The 21691-nt window shown below is 46.4% G+C and overlaps 1 protein-coding gene across 1 annotated transcript in view; it reads left to right on the forward strand.

Annotated features, from left to right (window-relative positions):
* Nucleotides 1–20699, forward strand: part of med16 (mediator complex subunit 16) — a 67136-nt gene extending 46437 nt beyond the window's left edge. Inside the window, exons 15-17 of the mRNA XM_080734382.1 lie at nucleotides 525–747; nucleotides 13038–13121; nucleotides 17998–20699. Coding sequence (XP_080590508.1) covers nucleotides 525–747; nucleotides 13038–13121; nucleotides 17998–18118 — 428 coding nt within the window. The 3' untranslated portion in view covers nucleotides 18119–20699. The remainder of the gene's footprint in view (nucleotides 1–524; nucleotides 748–13037; nucleotides 13122–17997) is intronic.
* The last annotated feature ends 992 nt before the right edge of the window (nucleotides 20700–21691 follow it).

Raw genomic sequence — 21691 nt, forward strand, 5'->3', positions numbered from 1 at the left:
ATAATATATATATATATATATATATATATATATATATATATGCATACATACTGTAATATATCTACTGTACACTGCTACCTCTGATAGTCAGGATAGCATGAGTCTGTTGTTTAGACTGCTGACTAAACTATGGATCTGTTGTAAGTATATATACATATATCCACCTCTTTCCGCGGGAGTTTACTGGAGATTATTTGGACCACACTTCCGGTTTAACAGCAGACATACAAGCTCACGTCGCGTCGCAGATGCAGCCCGTTGTGAGCTTGTAAATCACACTCGGCTGCGGCGCCAGAAGCTCGGTACAGCGTCTGCGCAATGCACTATGGGACGCTGGAAACCCGTGGATACATACATATTGTAATATATCTACTGTACGTGCGTGTGTGTGTGCGTGTGTGTGTGCGCGTGCGTGTGCGCGTGTGTGTGTGTGTGTGCGTGTGCGCGTGCGCGTGCGCGCGCGCGTGCGCGCGTGCGTGCGTGCGTGTGTGTGTGTGTGTGTGTGTGTGTGTGTGTGTGTGCAGCTCGTGACGAGGGCCATCCTCAGGAACCAGATGAGTCTCTGATAGATGAGTGCTGCCTGCTACCCAGCCTGCTGCTGGTCCCCAGTCTGGATTGGCTGCCTGTCAACGATGGGGTGATCGTCAAGCTGCAGGGGAAACACTGCCCCCTACGCCTGCAGTTTGGAAAGGCACACTCCCTGCCCGGTGGTACCGCCAACAGCCAGCAGGTGGAGGTGTTCTCAAGGTACACGCTTCTCCCTCCACCGTTCATGTTGTTACACTGCAGTCCTACGATCAGGGACGTGCTGGCCAATGGGAAAAGCGGGACAACTCCCGAAGGCCGGTTCATTCCCGGCCGGTCCAGGCCGGCCATTAGGAAAACATTTAAAATAAAGTGTCGGCCTTCGTTCCATTTTGGGGGCCGGGCGGCCAACAAAGTAAATCGTCACTGTCGGGCAGAAACCTCGTATCTCCAAGTTCCGAATTTGTTAATTTTTTCGCAAAGCAAAGCCCTGCTTCATCATACAAGGCCGTTGCACAAAAGTAGTGAAAACAGCAGATCTACAAGCACACAACGCCTCGCGATGCGAGGCGTTGTGTGCTTGTAGATCGGCTGTTTTCACTAGTTTAAATCATTTTTAAAATGATAAATACAAAACAAACGGTTTTGGACATACAAGGTTTCCACCCGACAACGACAAAATATAACTCATGTAATTGGCCCACTGGCTTGTCACTTTGTCACGCATCTTTGAGTAGCAGCAGCAGCGCTATAGAGAGAGATCTCTCTATAGCGCGCAATGAGGGCCTCTCCAACTCTTTTTCCTGGGTGAATCAGGGGCCCAGCACGTCCCTGCCCACGATCACTCATTTCTTCTTCCTCCACCGTCATGTTGTTGCACAGCTCTGGTCCATGGCGTCACCTGCAATGAACAGATCGCCCCTACGAGCGCTCAACTTGAGTCAAAATTAACTAAACTACTTCACTGCTCACCAAACCAAAGGTAGTTTTGCGTTGTTGAAAGTCTGTTCTCCGCGGTGATGAACCCCTCAGCACCCCACCCACTCTGTAAAATACACTATTTTTGTCATGAAATAAAACACACCCACCTCGAGCCACCCAGCGGCCACCGCAGACACAATGGTTCACAACCCGGAAATAAGCGGCGGTCGAGTTGGATGCACTTTATTTCATGACAAAAATAGTGTATTTTGCAGATTGGGTGGGGTGCTGAGGGGCTCACCACCGCGGAGAATAGACTTTCAATAATGCAAAACTACCTTTGGTTTGGTGAGAAGTGAAGTAGTTTAGTTTATTTTGACCCAAGTTGAGCGCTGGTAGGGGCTGAGAAATCGCGGTCTATTCGTTTGCCGACGGGTCTGTCAGAGATGGACCAGAGCTAGTTGTTACACTGCAGTCCTACCATCGCTCATTTTACCAGCCTAAGTTGGCTCAGCGTTGAAGACAGGGTCAAACAACTAAAAATGGGATTGACTTTCAAAATAGTCGATGTAAATCTGCCCTCCATCCCCTCAGTACCAGCATATCTGACCAAACATCTCCAAAAGGTTAGCGCCACACACAGCCACAACACCAGAGGGAGCAACACAATGATCTGATAACACAAACCCTTAAGGCAAATATGGGTAAATTCTCCTTCTACAACACTGACACCCAGTGTGGAACTCTTTGACTACCTCCTGTCATGGACTGGCTCCAGGAGCACAACAAAAAGGGTTAAATGCAAAAAGTTAAGAAATTAAGTCAAAAACTGTTTCCAACATAAACATGCAGGGAAACTAACTGCCCATCGTTTAACTGAACCCAACTAAATCAACATTTAACTAAACTGAAGAGCTCTTCTGGGGTGGCCTGGAGAGGACTGAGGAGAAAGAACATTGTTAGGCAGGGCTTTTATTCACCATATTCCTGGCCCTCTCTATGGAGGCTGCCATTTTCTTTTACAGAGGGCGCTAGAGAGTTTGTCTCTGTCTGCTGCTTCAAAAACATCTTTTCACTTCCTCCCAAGTAAGGAAGTGACACGGATTTGTCTGTTGCCAGATTTTGCCAAAGAAATAAGCCCAACAGAAGCAACTAGGCTTTACTACTATACATTTACAATTGAAAATAGCAGATCAGCAAGCTCACAATGTGTCACATTGCGACACATTGTTAGCTTGTATATTTGCTATTTAAAAAATATTGAGGGGATAAAAAAGAAATTTGAATATTTTTGAAACATTTTAACTCATTCTGTGCCAATGACTGCTTATGACGGTTTTTTTCCAATAGCCCTGTGTGCCAATGACGGCTTATGACGGTTTTTGTGTTTTTTACATAGAAAAAAAAAAAAGAAAAAATCATTTTTTTTTTTTTTGTTCTAAAGATGTCAAAATGACCTGAGATCAGAGAGATGCTTTTCTCTGTTTGTGTGTTCGCTCCCTCGTTTAGCTGATTGAGAAAATGTGTGTTCATGTGTGTCCATTCTAGTGGATGGACACTTTTTTTCATTCAAACAGCTCTATCTCTGGAACCATTTGTCCGATTGCCAAAATTATTTTTGCCACTGAATCACAACAACTGTGTCTGTTTCTGTGGGGAAAAAAATTATAAAAAAATTTTTTTTTTTTTCATTGCATAGTAAAGAAAAACATACAAAATCTCGGCACAGCTACCTTGGAGCCATTTTGGCATCTGGCACAGAATGAGTTAACTCATACCCTGCCAAACCCGAGGAACCCGAGAATTTCGCGATGTCCCTCCCTGCCACGCCCGAGGAACCCGAGAATTTCCGCCATTTTGAAAAAGAAAAAAAAAAAAAAAATCAAAAATTTTTTTTTTTCAAAAAATGTTTTGGGACCCCAAAAACGTTAGTAGGCATGATAGCGATCGCGAAATTGCTTGTTTAACCCCCATACAACCCCCATACAACTCAGGTAGCAGACCTCCAAGATCACAACAGTGTAAAACATAATGGCTGCTATCTCATGAATGCCTGAACGGATTTCCATTCGGATTTTTTTGTTTGAAAGCTGTGAGCAATGTGGACACACGTGGTGCATTATCTAGGCATGGGTGTGCATGATCCGTGCACTATGAATTACATGGAAGTCTATGGAGACGAATGGCAGTTAAAGAATACGAAGGTATTGTTAAATGGCAGCATATGAGTTAACAACAAATCTGTGTGGAGGTCCCTGGCACCACATATTTTCAGATGAGGGTCTGCGACTGTGGACAAAATGTAATCTGGGGTCCTTGATATGAAAAGATTTGGGAACCACTGGTTTAAAACATATTAGAAAGTAAGCCCAATAAGCAACTATTTTTTTAGAGACACAAATTGCTTATTATAAGCAGACATGGCAACCCAGGTACATTCAGAGCCCAGAACGCCAACTACTGACACTTTAATGCAAGGACAACAGGAAACCAAATGTGTCCGAACAGAGCTGAGGGCTAGTCATTGAATTTTTTTTCATTTTCATTTTCTCATTTCATTTGAAAGCTGGGAATCATAGCTACAAAATTATATATTGGTTGTGAAGATTGACCCAACAGTTTTGTAGATATGGCTTATAGAGTTATGCCATGCAGAAATACTAGATCTGAGAAATTCAGCCTTTTAGATGAAATGTAACCTGCAAAATGTGAGGTTTCTCTTCACATTCATTTAAAAAAGTATTTACATGCAGAGTTAAGCTCTGGCGTTTAAGTGAAATGTCGCCTGATATTTATGAAATGCTTTTGTGGCTTTATCACATTTAAAAAAAAAAAAAGTAATTTCAGGGCTGGTCTAAAGCTGTGCTTTCCGAAATGACTGCCCCTCTGCTATGCTGGGTCACAAATGATGTTTTTCAGGCCAGCGTTTTCAGCCTCCGCCTCTTTCAGGATATGAACAGGAAGCCGGGGGCGGGGCCAGGAATAACGTGAATAGTGTGAGGAGACACTGGCCAGGGCTGTGTCCGAAATCCACCCTATTCACTAATGTAGTGTACTAAAATGGGGCTCCGCCATTTTGAACTAGTGTCCGAATGTATAGTGAGCATTTTTGTACCCTAATATAGTGCACTGAAGTATCCCACAATGCATTTGGATTTGTAGTGAGGATTCGATGGTCACTACTCAAGCGCTATTCAAGCCCTGCCGCCCCACAATGCACTGCGCTACGGCCGCTGTCTCGCGCTTTGAGCACGCACATGCGGTGTGCACGCGCACACGCACACTGCAGGTTCGTCTCTGCGTCTCTGCATGGCAGGAGGCGTAGCCACCTGTTGCTGAGCAAACGCAACAGAACCGCTCGTAGCAGAACCACCGGCTAAAGAAAACAACTGTCCACAGCATTGTCACCAGAGAACACAATTTGCTTTTCATCATTTAATGATGAAAACAGCTCTAAAGTTGTTTATGAAGAGAACATACGAGAATAGACGCTGGAGGCTTTTGTTTTTCGATCTTTTCTTCCCAACCTTCCACAGCTGATAATAATCATGATAAAATAATGTTATTTAAATTAGCAAGAATAACCTATTTTATCACAAACATGGGTGTATGTCTGCATGTGAGACAAATGAATGTGGCATAAACATTATTCATTCATTGATTCACCAATGAATGAATACAATTTAAAAAATATATATAGGACTATACATTTTTTAACATTATTTTATTGAATTGTGATGAATAAAAACATAATTATATTTGGCCTATTTCTCATAATAACGCAACATGTTGGTATGTTATTTCCAATCCACATTGGGGAGTTGATGTACAAGCTCACAACGTGTCGCTTCGCCCCCTGTTGAGAGCTTGTAGATCGGCTATTAGGTGGGTTTAGGAATCACGCATTATTTATTGCTCCAAAAGCCAGCGCTAGAGTGTTTTAACTGTGCGACAGCGATGACGCAACCAGATGGCGACGGGGTAGTGTCCGAAATGCGCTGATTTGTTCACTACTGTAGTACACTACATCTGGATCCCTCATTTAGGGTTAGGGAGTAGGGAACGTGTTCCGCATTTCGGACACAGCCAAGGTGTTCCTCTTCTCCTGATCATCTCCAGCTCCGCCCTCCAACCAGCACTGCAACAGGATTGTTAGGCACACACCCACACATTCCTCCACACATTCCACACACCCAGACATTCCTATGAGACCATAGGGGCCACACACCCACACATTCCTATGAGGCCATAGGGGCCACACACCCACACATTCCTATGAGGCCATAGGGGCCACACACCCACACATTCCTATGAGGCCATAGGGGCCACACACCCACACATTCCTATGAGACCATAGGGGCCACACACCCACACATTCCTATGAGGCCATAGGGGCCACACACCCACACATTCCTATGAGGCCATAGGGGCCACACACCCACACATTCCTATGAGGCCATAGGGGCCACACACCCACACATTCCTATGAGGCCATAGGGGCCACACACCCACACATTCCTATGAGGCCATAGGGGCCACACACCCACACATTCCTATGAGACCATAGGGGCCACACACCCACACATTCCTATGAGGCCATAGGGGCCACACACCCACACATTCCTATGAGGCCATAGGGGCCACACACCCACACATTCCTATGAGGCCATAGGGGCCACACACCCACACATTCCTATGAGACCATAGGGGCCACACACCCACACATTCCTATGAGACCATAGGGGCCACACACCCACACATTCCTATGAGGCCATAGGGGCCACACACCCACACATTCCTATGAGGCCATAGGGGCCACACACCCACACATTCCTATGAGGCCATAGGGGCCACACACCCACACATTCCTATGAGGCCATAGGGGCCACACACTCCCTTAAAACATGTAGCTCGCTGGCCTCCCCGCTGGGTCGCTACTGGGACTTAAAGTCAGGACTTTATCAACCCTGTGAGGGTTTGATGTTGCGAGACCCGAAACCCTGAGGTGCCAACTTGCACCATGTGCAGTCGTGGCCATGTATGGCCTACTTGTGCTCCAGCAGAGCGTGCAGGTATATGGGATTGGTTCAGTTATGTCCCTAGGGACAAGCCAGCAAATGTGAACTCAAATGCTGTCATCCTAGGATGACAGGATGACAGCATTTGAGTTCACATTTGCTGGCTTGTTTGTTTCATCTCAACTTGCAAGTACAAACAACAGCAAAGGTTGAAAAGAAGTAAATATATATTTCATGTTATTGGTGATGATGTCACAAAGAATGCTGGTCCCTCATTGGCTGTTGATGGTGGCGTAAACACAGACAGATACGCAACTCTCTGGCCCAAGTAATAAACCTCGCTTATTGGTCAACCCAAACCATCGGCTTTGCCAATCGGCCGAGCTTCTTTTGCCGCTTGTGCCGTCGGCGCGATATAAAACTCCGCCCACAGCAGCGAGGTCTGCATTAACCGACAGAACAGAACCGCCGTCTGACTGGTCGATCCGAGCTGGAGCTCCTCCTCCTCGGTGACATCACCTGCAGACAGACAGACGGACAGACAGTGACATCATGCTGCGTTGGACCGCCCACCTGAAAGGCGGGCCCAAGACGTCGTTCCACGCGGCGGTGGCCGTGGGGCACCGCGTGTTCTCCTTCGGAGGCCTGCGGTACCGGCAGGACGCCGCCGACCAGCTGGGCCACATCGACGTGCACGTCTTCAACACGGTGTCGCTGCGCTGGGCCACGCTGCTGCCCCCGGTGGCTGAGGGGGGCGCGGCGGCGGAGGACCCGCCCGAGGTGCCCTCCATGCGCGTGGGCCACACGGCGGTGCTCGTGGACGACGCCATCTACGTCTGGGGCGGCATCATGAACTTCGAGATCGAGGAGGCGGACAACGGCATCACCATCCGCGGCGAGAAGTGCATCGTGCTGTACGGCTTCCGCGTGGACACGCAGCGCTGGTTCCGCCCGCGCTGCTCGGGCACCGTACCCGAGGCCCGCTGCATCCACTCCGCCTGCGTGCTGGGCAGCACCATGTACATCTACGGAGGATACGAGCTCACCAAGCGCACCAACGACATCTACCTGCTGGACACCGTGTCCATGGTGTGGTCCCTGGTCAACACCGGGGGGTCCCCGGGGGTCCCCCACCAGACGCCCGTCTCCTCCTGCCACTCGGCCACCGTCATCGGCACCAGGATGTTCGTGTTCGGTGGTCGCGGCGACCAGGACGAGGTGATCTACAACGTGGTGCGGGTGTTCGACACGGAGAGCCGCTGCTGGCTGAGCACGCCGCCGCCTGGTGTCGGCTCCTCCTCCTCGAGGCCCCTCCTCCCCGAGGGCCGCCGCGGACACTCGGCCTTCGCCCACAACGGCGAGCTGTACATCTTCGGCGGCTACAACCCCAACCTGGACCGCAGCTTCAACGACCTGTGGGCCTTCAACCCCGACACCTTCCGCTGGCGGCGGGTGGAGCCGCGGGGCAAAGGGCCGTGCAGCATGTCGCGCATGTGCTGCTGCGTGGTCAACGAGCGCATGGTGCTGTTCGGAGAGCACCGCCACACCCCCGACGACCTGTACATCCTGGACCTCAGCCCCACGCTGAAGACGCTCTGCAAGATGGCCGTGCTCCTCCACGGTCTGGAGCAGGACGGCCTGCCCCGGGACATCCGCTGGGAGCTGGGGGCCATGGCCACGGAGCCCCCCGCCGCTTCTACCGAGCCCCCCCTCGCCACCGAGCCCCCCGCCGCATCTACCGAGACCCCCTCTTCCACGGAGCCCCCCGCCGCCACGGAGAACACCTGCAGGAGGCAAGGGGCCCTGCCGCGGAAAGGGGAGCTCTCTTAAGGGAACACACACCGGACACGTACGCCAGCGTCGTTGTATTGACGCGTGTGAAGTGCCGCACGGTAACACCAACTGGATGTGGTGCGACACATCCTTTTCTCCCCGGTGGGGAAAAAAACATTTTCACCGCGCGGCAGCGCCTAGAAATAGAACAGCGGCGTATCGGAGTGGCAGACGAGGCGGCAGACCCGCGTCTGACTCACCGGTGTGGGTTAGTTAGTTCATCGAGAAATAACGGGGGCGTGTGTTTTGTTTTGATGATCGCCGTCTCCGCGTCTGGTGTGTGTTTTAGAAAGACTCCCTTTTTCAGAGGGAAGCAGATCTCTCTTAGGAAGGCTCCCTTCGTCCAGAAGGGAGAGAAGACAGCAGAACACAGGAATGTGCTCAGTGAACGAGGCCTTGTGAAGGAGAATACAGAACTCTAGGACTGAACTGCATCAGAACATACATAGCATACATGGACACACACAGCATGCGTTGCTTCAGGACATGCATGCTGTAGTAGGCATGTCTGAGAAGCAGAAGATCTCTAAGAACATAAACGTCTCACCAGTTGATCTCCCTCAGGAATGAGTGTAGATCTCACCAGTTGATCTCCCTCAGGAATGAGTGTAGAAACATAAAGAGAAGACTTGTGAAAACACGTTGAACCGGAGAAGAACATGACAGCAGAGGTGGACACCTCTGTGTTTTTTTTCCTTCTTTTTTTTCTGCTGAATAATATAGCTTTCGCTCTGGGTGTTTTTGAAAGAAAAGCCACAGCGTTGTTACACCCGTTGCAACCCTATGAGTTTAATGTCTGATCAGAATGCTTCCACATAGCAGATGCTTTTAGAAGGTTCTGAACAGTGAGTGCCCTTTGGTCTGTCTGTCTGTATGTCCTTCTGTCCACCCGCCCAGAGTGCACTGAAAATGATGCAACCTTTACTGCACCTGTAATAGAGTCAGTATCACTACAGTATTGTTGCGACCGTCAGGTTGCAGTTACTATCATAACCTCGACCAGCTGTCTGTCAGTCTGTCAGTCTGTCTCTCCGTCACACGTCACATTTTTGCCCTGCTCATATCTCCGCAACCATGTTCCGAAAGAGAACAGGGAAGAGATGGACTTTCAGAGACCGAGCCTCAAGGCCTGGGGAGCTACCTAGGCTATACCAGTTGGACTACATCCTAGTGAGGCAAAAGTGGAGGAATTCCATCCTGAACGCTGAGCCATACAGCACGTTCAGCTCTGTAGGCTCTGACCACCGTGTGGTCTCCATGAGGGTACGACTGAGCCTCAGGGTCCCCAAGCCAAGCCCCAAGATTCGGCATGACTGGAAGGCATTCACGACCAATCCGGGCCTCCAAACCAGGTACTCGGAGGAAGTCAGGAAGCGCTTTCGGCAGCTGGATAGGGGAGAGGAGCCCAGCCGTGAATATGGGAGATTCATCACAGCGAATGAGGAGGCGACCAGACTGTGCGTGCCAGTGCTGAACAGAGTAAGAGCACCACCACGGTCCAGACACCCGAAGGTTGTAGCAGCACGAGGCAGGATGGAGGAAGCACGACTCAACTTTGAGCGTGAACCAACAGAGGAGGGTCGCGAGACACTGAACGAGGCCAAACAGTCTCTCTTCAGCACCTACGACGCCATCAAAGGGGAAGAAGTGATGGAAAGTGTGCGAAGAGTGCAGGCAGCGCAAGGTGAAAGGCAATACGGGGAGGCCTGGAAGGTAATAAATGAGATGACAGGGCGGAAGAGGGCCAAGGAGGGCCAGGTGGAGGGACACAGTCCAGAGGAGAGGGTGGCAACATGGTTCGACCACTTCCAGAGGCTCCTGGGAACATCAGTGGAAGAGGGAGAGGAGGAAAATATACCGACAGTCCTCCAGGGCCTGAACATCGACGATGGACCATTCACAATCAGCGAGCTCGCCAGGGCAAAATCCACCCTAAGAGAGGGAAAGAGTGCTGGGCCGGATGGCATACCCCCAGAGGTCTTGAAGAACTGCGACCTAGACAACCTCATCCTAGACTTTTGCAACAATGCTCTACAGCACAACAAGCAACCTGAAATATGGTCTCTGTCTAATATCATCCCGGTGCCTAAAGCTGGAGACCTCTCAAAGCCAGACAACTACAGAGGCATCAGCCTGACATGTATCACTGCTAAGGTCTTCAACCGAATGATACTGAACAGGATACGGCATGCCATCGACCCTCACCTGAGAGAGAACCAAAATGGTTTTCGAGAGGAGAGAACAACCGTAGCACAGATCCTGGCATTAAGGAGATTAATAGAGGAGGTGAAAAAGAACAACCTAGCAGCTGTACTGTGCTTCATTGACTTCAAAAAGGCTTTTGATTCTATCCACAGAAGCAAGATGGTGAAGATCCTTGAGGCCTACAATGTCCCTCCCAACATTCTCCGGGCTATCGAGACCATGTACGCAAAAACAAGGGCCAAAGTGGTGACCCCAGATGGCAGCAGTGAGGTGTTTGACATCCGAGCTGGGGTAATGCAAGGAGACACCCTAGCCCCCTACCTCTTCATCATAGTTCTAGATTACGCGCTCAGGAAAGCCATAGGGGGACGGGAACAAGAGCTTGGCTTCACGCTAACACCAAGGAGGTCAAGACGGCATCCCGCAGTAGTTCTGACAGACCTGGACTATGCGGACGACATCAGCCTGCTCTCCGACAGCATGGAACAAGCACAAGAACTCCTGAACAGGGTGGAGATAGAGTGTGCCAAAGTTGGTCTCAGGCTAAACGCTAAGAAAACTGAGGTTATCACCTATAACCTACCTGATCACTCACCTCTGACAACAACAGAAGGAGCTGTGTTGAAGGAAGTCAAGGACTTCAAGTACCTGGGCGCATGGGTCGACTCAACTGAGAAAGACCTTAAAGTAAGGAAGGCACTCGCTTGGAAGGCCCTGAACGGCATGAACAGTGTATGGAACTCTAACCTCCCCCGCCAAATCAAACTTAGCTTCTTCTTTGCAACGGTGGAGTCTGTTCTCCTCTATGGCAGTGAATGCTGGACCCTGAAGCCAACCCTGCAGAAGTCTCTAGACGGGTGCTACACTAGAATGTTGCGTGCAGTACTCAACATCAACAGGAGTGCACATGTTACAAACGAGAGCCTGTATGAGGGAATACCAAAGGTAAGCGAGAAAATTGCCACCAGAAGAATGAGACTAGCAGGACACTGCCAAAGACACCAGGAGCTTCCAGCCAGCAAATTGGTACTGTGGGAGCCAACACACGGGCACCGGCCGCGAGGACGTCCCACAAAAACATACGTGGACATACTCAAGGAAGACGTAGGGACACAGAACACCAATGAGCTGGCCAGATGTATGGAGAACCGAGATGACTGGAAACAACGATGGAGGGCTCGTCTGAGGACGACCTAGATAGATTGCCCCGATCCATGCCAAATTTTGTACACACACTCCTTGCCTGCCAAACCACAACCCATCAATTCACACATGACCCTCTTCTAGTGCCACCATGAGGCCGATTCTTGCAAAACACATTTTTGGACGCAGCTCCTACAATTTTTACCCTAAAGTATTCCCCAGCACTCAAGGACATACTTTTAGGGCCTACCTAATAAAGCCCTTGATGCGGAGTAGTTTTGCTTTTGAAAAATGTGTTTGGTATGTGCATCTTTTAGTCCAACTGTTAGCGATTGGCAAGACTACACTAGGCTACTGGAGCATTTTAATAGGGATTGGAGAAACAAGACTACACTAGGCTACTGGAGCATTTTAATAGGGATTGGAGAAACAAGACTACACTAGACTACTGGAGCATTTTAATAGGGATTGGAGAAACAAGACTACACTAGACTACTGGAGCATTTTAATAGGGATTGGAGAAACAAGACTACACTAGACTACTGGAGCATTTTAATAGGGATTGGAGAAACAAGACTACACTAGACTACTGGAGCATTTTAATAGGGATTGGAGAAACAAGACTACACTAGACTACTGGAGCATTTTAATAGGGATTGGAGAAACAAGACTACACTAGACTACTGGAGCATTTTAATAGGGATTGGAGAAACAAGACTACACTAGACTACTGGAGCATTTTAATAGGGATTGGAGAAACAAGACTACACTAGACTACTGGAGCATTTTAATAGGGATTGGAGAAACAAGACTACACTAGACTACTGGAGCATTTTAATAGGGATTGGAGAAACAAGACTACACTAGACTACTGGAGCATTTTAATAGGGATTGGAGAAACAAGACTACACTAGACTACTGGAGCATTTTAATAGGGATTGGAGAAACAAGACTACACTAGACTACTGGAGCATTTTAATAGGGATTGGAGAAACAAGACTACACTAGACTACTGGAGCATTTTAATAGGGATTGGAGAAACAAGACTACACTAGACTACTGGAGCATTTTAATAGGGATTGGAGAAACAAGACTACACTAGACTACTGGAGCATTTTAATAGGGATTGGAGAAACAAACGGGGGGAACCAAATCAAAGCGACGCTGCTTCTTCTGCTTGTGGTTTCTGCCTGGACCGGATCAAACGACCCGTTGTAAACGAACACCAGGCTTTCCCCTGAGAAAGCCTGGTGATGCGAGGTTATTGGTCTGTTAGTGGAAAAGATTGACCACTGTGTGTGTGTGTGTGTGTGTGTGTGTGTGTGTGTGTGTGTGTGTGTGTGTGTGTGTGTGTGTGTGTGTGTGTGTGTGTGTGTGTGTGTGTGTGTGCAGGAGTCCAGGTTCTCAGAGGATGGACAACCTCAGGTGTCTCCATATGGGCGTCAGTCCTACTGAGGAGAGCAAGTCATGTACCAGGTACTGTCTGTCTGTCTGTCTGTCTGTCTGTCTTTAAACTGTCTTTAATTGTCACTCAAATAACTGCGATTAACGATTTCATTGTGTTTTTGTCGTTGACAATTACATTTCTGTTTGGCTTTTAGGCAGATATGACACATAACCCAAATATACAAAGAAATGACTGACATATTTGACAACGTTATACTTTAAAAACTACATTGATAGTGGAAATAGCCGATCTACAAGTGAGCTTGTAGATTGGCTATTTCCACTATTCTTTTTACCTTAAAAAAGATATATGAACATTTTTCAACATGGAAACAATTATGACGATTATGAAAAATAATCGCGATTATGTCAAATAATTGCGATTAGAGGATCATCATGTAATAATTGTGAGAGCCCTGTCTGCCTGTTATACTGTCTCCATATAATAATAATAATAACAATAACTAGAAAAATATTGTTCCTTCGAAACAATTGTGGGCTCGCTTCAAGCCAGAAAACAATGGCTATAAAAGTACAAAATGTCAAGATCGCAGGCAGTGCTCTCTTTGACGTTACTGACGTCAAAGATTGGTCCATTTTGTTCCAAAAAGGTGTTGTGCAAAAGTTGACCCGCTGGTGGCGCTATAACAGGCCAATGTAAGAAGGGTGGTATCTGTTCCTTGACCTATTGGGAATGTGCTTGCAAGATTTCACGCACATTGCAGGCTGTGTTCATGATTTGAGGTGTTTTTGGCTTTGGCCACTTTATCGCTGCTTGCAGCTATATTCATTATTATTTTATTTTTTTCGTGTGTGTGCACTTCATAGGCATATTAGATAAAGGTCCTTAGATTGTGTGTAGAATGTTTCATTCAAATTGCAAAAAAAAATCCTAACGGGTTTAAGCGTTTCACAAACTGCTCAAAATGATATAGCGCCCCCCTTTGGCCAATTGGGGTAAGATTGGTTTTAGTGATATTTGGACTAACACTCTACATCTTTGCCAAATGCCATGAACATGTTACTTTGCATGTATGATTTAGAGGCAGAAGAATAATTTGCATAAAACTGCAATATTCATTGAATTTATTTAAAAAAGTATGTTTCAATTTTAAAGAAATCGGATCTGACAGATCTTTAGATATCGGTCCAAAGTTCACGTAAAAAAGGTTTTGTGCACGTGGAGCGAAAATTCCAGAATATAAGCGGGTTTACGCGTTTTACAAACTGCTCAAAATGGCGGAAAATCTAAGGGCGGAGCTTACTTAACAACGACATAGATGTCTTCCGCTCGAGTCAAAGCACGCGTGTAACAAGTTGCATGTCTTCAAACGAAACGAGTCATGACTTATGCCCGTTTGAAGTTTGAATTTTCAAACGCTTCGTATAGCGCCCCCCTTTGGCCGATTGGAATAAAATTGGTTTCAGTGATACTTTGACTAACCCTCCACATCTTTGCCAAATGCCATGAACGTGTAACTTTGCATGTATGATTTAGAGGCCGAAGAATAATTTGCATAAAACCGCAATATTAATTGAATTATTAAAAAAATATATTTCACTTTAAAAGAAATCCGACCAGACAGTTTGACCGTATTGGTCCAAAGTTCATGTGAAAAAAGTTTTGTGCGCTTAACGAAGAAAACCCAGGAGGAGATAGATTTTTACTGTTTTTCATATAATTCCGAATTGTGGGAGACCTAAAGGTCAGAGGTCAAAAGTTAGAGGGTAAAAGTTGTTCGGCATGAGGAGACGCATAAGTGTATACAGGTTTCATGGCTGTATGTATAACACAGCATGAGCTATACCTGTTCAAAGATCGCACTTTCGAAGGCTTCCTACAGCGCCACCATTTGGCCGATTGCTATAAAAAATAATAGCACACTTCGCCACTGTAAACTGAACACATTGATGTTTTTATTTTCATTTTCTCACTAAGTATGTAGGAGTAGAAAGGAACCGAAGTTTTGAGGAGAACTTGATATGACTGCCTGCCTGATAGATAAATAATGACAATATCTAAAGTGTGCTCGCCTTATAGGCGAGCCCACAATAATACATTTTATTTGTAATGCACTTTTCATTTGACAGCAGACCTCAAAGTGCTACAGTACAGAGAGATATTAAAAACATAAGATAAGACATTTGCATAAAACAGACAAGTTAAAACAAGTTAAAAAGGGCAGGGTTTTAAAAACCTAAAAACTAACCAAAAGCTTTGTTAAAAAGGAAAGTCTTTAACCAAAAGCTTTGTTAAAAAGGAAAGTCTTTAACCAAAAGCTTTGTTAAAAAGGAAAGTCTTTAACCAAAAGCTTTGTTAAAAAGGAAAGTCTTTAGTCCTCTTTTAAAAACATCAACAGACTGTGGAGCTCTAACCCCCCAGCTCCACCGGGTGCGTAGAGCGTCGCGTCAACGCTGGGAACGCTCCCGTTTTAATCAATGAAGGGTGCTCCACTGCCGACGTCAACGTCAGCGTCGGACGCTCAAATTCGCCCCGGTTCATTTTTTGACGGCGTCCGACGCCGGCACGACGCCGTCATTTTGGTGGAGCCCTAGCCTTAGATGGTCTGGGAGTTCACAGCAGGCTCTGTCTCTGAAGAAAATGTCATTTAGTTTTAGTCATAATTTAGTCACCTGAAAAGTATTCATTTTAATCAAATTTTAGTCGACTAAATATCATAAGATTTTAGGCGACCAAATCTACAGTTGATTTAGTCAACTAAAATGTATTTTGGCAGGCCTTGATGGCATCGTAATGACTGATTTTACACTTGGTTGCGTGCTGAAAATAGTCGATCTGCGACGCGTTGTGAGCTTGTAGATCAACAATATTCAACATGCAGTGCGACGTGTTGTGAGCTTGTAGATCGACTATTTTCAAAATGCAACACCTGAGAGCAACCAAAAATAAAATGACTCTCTTCTCCACCAGTCCCTCCCTAACATTTTAGTCTAGTTTTTTATTTTGTTGACGAAATTGTCAATATATCTAGTCTTAGTTTTAGTCATCACAGCTTAGTTTTTATTTAGTCTTTATTTAGTTTTCGTCAGTGAAAAAAAACGCTGTCGACAAACATTTTTCGTCACAGTTTTAAGCCTCTATCATAGTCCAAGGTGAAGAGCTATTCACCACAAATTTTAGGTGATCAGCTATCCACCTGAAGTGATAAAACAAGTGGAGGTCATCATAGTCAGTCACGGTGAAGTCCTATCACTGTGACTGACTGGTCTAGATCGACCAATCAGTGAACGGGGTGATGGGCCGATCTGTCTGATAGTAAAAACAGAGAGATGTGTCGGGGTTCGCGGTGGAAAGCTCTTCACCGCGAGTAATGACGCAATGTTGTAGTTTTATGACTTGAAAAGACTACACCGCGGTGGATAGCTTATCACCGCGGTACCGACTATGATAGAGGCTTTAGTCGACAAAATCAACACTGTTGCGGAGCTTGGTGTGCCGTTCTTTTAGACGAGGCTTTTAGACAAGGCTGCAGCAGTTCCTTGAGGTGGGGGGGGGGGGGGTGATTTTGTATTCAGAGCCTATGGCACCGGGGAGGTACACTTACGGTTGCCCATGGGTGTCCACATGCAACCGCATGAAAACGGAGGACGTAGCGAATGTTTTCCAAACCTTTTGTTACCCGGGTGTATTTATTTTGCCATGTGGACAGCATAAACAGTGAAGTTATTTGCCTGCTTACATCACCTTGTGCTCCTCCTCCTTAGAATATCTATATTATGAGGAGCCTGTTACCATTAGAGAGCTGTCTTGTTTAGGGATGGACGCCTAAACAACTTCATAGAGCCACAAACTCACAGTCGAAAAAGATACCAGTTATGTTCTGAATGTGTCGTCTCATATCTTTCCACGAAATATAAGAAAAGTCTCAATAGTGGTCTGGATAAAAGCCTGTCTCAATAAGCAGGATCCATAATGTGCTCGTTATCAATAAAAATGAACGAGCTCCATCTCTAGTCTTGTTAAGTAACAGAGCATATCTGACGAGTGCCTGTCTCTTCTCTTGGCCATGAAAAGAGAAGTGACAGCAGCACAGCAGCATCGCATTATAAGCCAGCAAGACCTCTAATCTGTGTGAGAAGTCTGTTAATTTGCTGTATGAGTCATGATTTTTGCGACCGTTACTATCAATGTTGTGACAAAGTGCTGTGTGAGCAGGGGCGTCACACCACATTCTGGGCCCTGGGTACAAGGATTCACTGCAGGCCCCCCCATGAATGTTCTTCATAGGGGGATTTCAAAAATAGCTGATATACAATCTCACAGCGCAGCACTAAAGTATAAAAGCATTAAGGCCCTTCCACCTTGGGCCCTAATAACTCAGTCCCATGCGCCCATATATATTAGTCTACTGCCTCGGTTCTCCCCTCCCCTGCTCTAGAAATAGTTCACGAATGTATATGAAATGAATGTTTAATTAGCAGTTAAAGTGCATGTTAAAGTGTTGAAGATTGTGAAACTTGGACAAGACAATGCATAGCCTGATGAGCCTGCAATGAGAGCTGGGGGACGCAACACCCGCTTCGGTGACGCAGCAGGCTTTTGACAGGCGTTGACAGGCGTTGTATAGTGTTTTGCCGTTTTCTTGTGGGGCCGTGTGGAGGCATAGCGGTCCACCCGGGGAGGTGGAATTGGTATGTGATTGGTCTTTGTGTGGACCAGCTGTCAGCCAGTGCAGGGAGTGGAGGTCGCAGTGATCAATGTCATTAGGACGAGCAGGAGCTTTTCCTGATGACAAGTGCATTACAGTAATCCAACTTGGAGGAGACAAAGGCACTCCCATTGATTCCCACTGTGTGTGTGTGTGTGTGTGTGTGTGTGTGTGTGTGTGTGTGTGTGTGTGTGTGTGTGTGTGTGTGTGTGTGTGTGTGTGTGTGTGTGTTCTAGGTGTGGGTGTGTCACCATGCTCAGATCTCCAAACAACTCCAACGCCATGAAGCAGTGGGAACAAAGGTGGATCAAGAACTGTCTGTGTGGAGGTCTGTGGAGGAGGATCCCTCCCTCATAGACCCCCCCAGGCCCCCCCCCCCCCCCCTACCCCCCCTAGAGGTCTGTGGAGGAGGATCCCCCCCTCATAGACCCCCCCCAGTACCCTAACCCCTCCTAGAGGTCTGTGGAGGAGGATCCCCCCCTCATAGACCCCCCCCCCCCCCCCCTCTCCTAGAGGTCACCTAACCCCCTGAGGTCAGCTAGTCCAGTGGTTCTCAAACTGTTTTGTCTGCTGAACTCCTTTACTGATCCCTAGGGATGGGTATCGTCTGCGATACTTTTAATGCCATCGATCGCATGACATCGATACTATCGGGTATCGGTTCACGTAAAAACGAGCGATACCTTGTTTCGATACTCTGGAACGCACCCCTGGCCGGTCGCATCTGTAACAGTTGGGCTACTGAGAGTTTAATGACTGCTTTACTAGGCTACACTCGTTACTGTGAAAATAGCCAACAATAGCCTACAATGTCGTCTATACTCTCCGCTCCGTCGCACTGTGTGATCATCATCATCATCACCTAAACTTAAATAAAAAGTATCGAAAATGGTATCGAAAAGGGTATCGTATCGATTCCCAGGTATCGAAAAAGGTATCGTATCGATTCAAAGGTGAACGATACCCATCCCTACTGATCTCTGAAGCCAAGACCCCATTCCCCTGAATACAGCATTTATTACGTCCGGGAACACATTGTTGTGTAGTACAGTACAGTACAGTATGTAGAAACATATTCGTTTTGGTAATTTTTGAATAATGTTTGAAGTTTTTTTTTTTTTTTTAACTTAGGTCAGGCCTTAGAATCAGCCTCCGGCCTAAATGGGTTAAATGTACGTCAGAAGTCCATTTCTAATGCCAATATGTTCAAAATAATACGGCACAATGGCAAATAAACATTGCTTTCTATTCAATAACAGTTCAAGGTTGGTGATGTCATTTGGTTTAATAATTTACTGATTATTCCGATATCGACCGAAAGCAGCACATATTGGCCGATCTGTCCGATAGTAGCCTCGGAAACCCAGACTTTTATTTTGGCGATAGGAAGAAAAAATAAAAAGTCTGATAGCAACGGGACATCAGTCACCCCGTTACTGATATCTGGCCAATAGCAACAGGGAGCACATTTTGAGATGGGGGTCCCCAACATATTTTAAGATGGGGGGTCCCTGGAACAACATGTTTTCAGATGGGGGTCCCTGGAACAACATGTTTTCAGATGGGGGGTCCCTGGAACAACATATTTTCAGATGGGGTCCCCAACATATTTTGAGATGGGGGTCCCTGGAACAACATGTTTTGAGATGGGGGTCCCTGGAACAACATGTTTTGAGATGGGGGGTCCCTGGAACAACATGTTTTCAGGTGGGGGTCCCTGGAACAACATGTTTTCAGATGGGGGTCCGTGGCCAAATACATGTAATTTTGGGGGTCCTTGACATGAAAACATTTTGAGAACAGCTGATTTAGAAGAAGGATTTAGAAGTCATTTATAGAATCCGGTCAAAAAAATGAAAAGGCTTGCAGATCTACAAGCTTACAGCGCAGCACTCGGTGCCGCACTATGAGCTTGTGTATCTGCTATTTTCAATAGTTAATTGATTAACCCTTAAGTGCTGTTCGGGTCATTTTGACCCGTTTTACATTTTCATTTGGAAAAAAAAGGTAGAAGTTAAAAATGTTTCCACCTGAAACTCACTGGCCTTAAAGATTCTTCTGAGATGAACATGTAAAAAAAATATTTTTGCACTACACCCATGCTACACCCCCCTCATATTTTTTGAACCTTAAGTGCTGTTCGGGTCATTTTGACCCGGAAGCACAGAAATACACAGTATTATGCCAAAACACAGACACACAGTCACCCCCACTTCTAACACCCCCCTCCCGAAGCCCCATTCCGAACCCTCCCCGCCTTCCTATAAGCATGAGCAATATTGCCCAGTATTAAATGAAGTAGTTTTTTTTACATGGATTTCAGCTAAATCAGTAAAAACGCCTAGCTCTTTCAGTGTTTAATGTGATATAGCAAAGCAGAAATGCAAACATTTACCAAATATATCATATGAATTGTTTGGTATTGAGTCAAAGTCAATGTATCATGATGATTTGTTAAGTTAAAATTTATATTAGTGTTGTTTTTTTAAACCAAATATCCACCGGGTCAAAATGACCCGAACAGAACAAAGGTGTAGTGAATCTGAACAGAACTTAAGGGTTAATTAACAAGTAATTGATAGAAAGGAAGTCATGTCTTGGCTGAACTATTCCTTTAAGCCATAGAACATTAGTTGTGTTCCAATCAGACAATAGAAACACCTGTGTTGGTCCTCAACATGGCCGTGTAGGACTACAAATGAAACCCATGAGTACAAGCTACAAGCTCACAAAAAGACGTTTTGCAAGCTTGTAGATCTTGTATTTTTGCTATTTGAAACGTTTTGGAAAATATAATGTCCTCCAATATAGACTGTATAGACTGTGATTGAAGTATTGGTTCTGGGCAGTGAGTAAACTCTGTGAACCCACCAGACATACTGTAGGCCTCCGCAGAAATGTACCTTTTTACTTTGCTTTTTTATGTTGTTTTGTATTAAAAATAATTAAACACAAAGGGAATGGAGTTGTGATTATTGTCTCTCTCTCTCTCTCTGTGTGTGTTAGAGCCCTGCAGGCCCGACGGGACCCGACCACGGCCAGGCCCGGCCCACCAAAACGGGCCGGGCCTGGGCTCGTTTAGAAACTCACCAACGGGCCTAGGGCCGGGCCCGGGCTCAGAACCATGCTCGGAACATTTCGCGCTGTGAATTTCACACATGACGTCTCTGTGTGTGCGCTTAGCTAGAATGGAGTGTGGTGTGTGTGAGTGTGTGTGTGTGAGAGTGCTGCCTTCTGGGCTATGGGTTCTATCCGTATACCGTATCTATAGCAACACTGCTCTGATTGGTTGTGTACATGAGTAGGCCTACATTAGCCAATGGAGAGCCGCAACGAGCCGAGGGCTTGATGGCTTTTCTTCTGTCACACAAACTCTGTGTGGCTACTCTACTCTGCGACTAGAAAATTAGGAGCACTACTATAGTTTCACCCATTTCACCACCATTTCTCAAATAAATCGCCCTGTAATGATTCCCAACCTCCCGTATCAGTTACGGGATGCGTGCGTGCGTCTTTACTCTTTAGTACTGGACGATACTCCGTATTTTACAAGATGGCTTGTAACCCACGGGCGGCAAGCCGACAATAATATCAATATAGGAAGATTTATTGCGTTGTGATGTGTGTGTAATTACTTGCTGTACTGTTGTGTTGTGTTGACTTCTTTCTTTTAAACAGAGCGCAAGACGAGCACAGCTATAGAGGGCTGTACATACTACGTCTCTCAGTCTCCGTCGGTCCGTCCCCTCCGACCATAGTTTTCGTCGGAAGGTTTCAACTTTCTGACGTGCGTGCAGCTTTCCGAACTCAAATTAAGAGTAATCCTTTTCAGAAGTTGCAAGAGATGTAATTTTGTAGTTGATAGGTAGGTGGTACCATGACACCACCTAGTGGCTGAGGGTGTAAATGCTACTTTGGCAAATGGTGAAA

This window comes from Nannobrachium achirus (genome assembly GCF_963921795.1).
Source record: "Nannobrachium achirus genome assembly, chromosome: 1".
Lineage (NCBI taxonomy): Eukaryota > Metazoa > Chordata > Actinopteri > Myctophiformes > Myctophidae > Nannobrachium > Nannobrachium achirus.